This window comes from Pygoscelis adeliae, unplaced genomic scaffold (genome assembly GCF_000699105.1).
Source record: "Pygoscelis adeliae isolate BGI_AS28 unplaced genomic scaffold, ASM69910v1 Scaffold48, whole genome shotgun sequence".
In the NCBI taxonomy this organism is placed as follows: domain Eukaryota; kingdom Metazoa; phylum Chordata; class Aves; order Sphenisciformes; family Spheniscidae; genus Pygoscelis; species Pygoscelis adeliae.
Window position 1 is genome coordinate 6,152,558 of NW_008825618.1, and position 854 is coordinate 6,153,411.

Below are 854 nucleotides of genomic sequence, written 5' to 3' on the forward strand. Positions count from 1 at the left end.
GGGGGCGCCGGCTCCCCCATGCCCGCCAGCAGCTCCGGCTCCGCGGGCTCCGGCGTCTCGGGCGGCGGCTGCTCCTTCTCTCCGGTCCCCGTGAATTTGGCCTCGGCGCAGAACCACAAGTGATCAGAGAGCAGGACTGTGAAAAACAAGAGCGATGCCAGGGACAGTCGCCATTTCTGAGCCCTCTCTGAATCCGTGAAGGGTTTCTCGTTCTCCCGGGGTGCGAACCAGATTTTTAAGCCGTCATCATACTGCCGACTGCACATCCAAGCACCCCTGGTCATATTTTGGGAACGCACAGCCCTGGCCGACTCCACCGTGAGGGCTCCTTTGCCAGTGTCACCACAATATGCATTGACTTAAAAGATTGGGGGGATTTTCTTGCCTGCCTTCCCTTCTCTTGCTCGCTCGCTCGCTCGCTCCCTCCCTCCCTCTTCCACTCTCCCCCCTCTCTCTTTCTCCCTCTTCTTTCTTTCCTCTTTTTCTTCCTCTGAGATATTGTTGGGTTTCGCCGGTGGCTCTGCCTTGGTCTCACCACACGAAGCAGCCCCAGTCCATCCAACGCGGAGTGCCGTGGAGAAGATAAGAGCAATAACGCAGAGAGAGGAGGAGGGAGAGGAGATGGTGGTGGTAGTGGTGATAGTTGGTGGTGGCGGGGCTGCGCGGCTGGTCCTTTCCCCCTCTCACCCAGGCATGGTCAGATCGCAGCTCCCCATCTCCCTCCTGAGAAAAGCCCGCTGCCCCCGGACAGCTGCATGCCGCGTCCCCCGCTGCCGACGGACGGCTCCGGGAGGGCTCCTCGCCTCCTCTTCCTCCCTGCCGCCGCCGCTGCTCCTCCTCCTCAGCCCCGAGCC

General features: G+C 61.6%; 1 protein-coding gene across 1 annotated transcript in view; it reads right to left on the reverse strand.

The window, feature by feature from the left end:
• The window catches only part of FAM155A (family with sequence similarity 155, member A), a 497,656-nt gene extending 497,372 nt beyond the window's left edge, over positions 1-284 (reverse strand). The window contains exon 1 of the mRNA XM_009333376.1: positions 3-284. Coding sequence (XP_009331651.1) covers positions 3-284 — 282 coding nt within the window. The remainder of the gene's footprint in view (positions 1-2) is intronic.
• Positions 285-854: the final 570 nt, after the last annotated feature.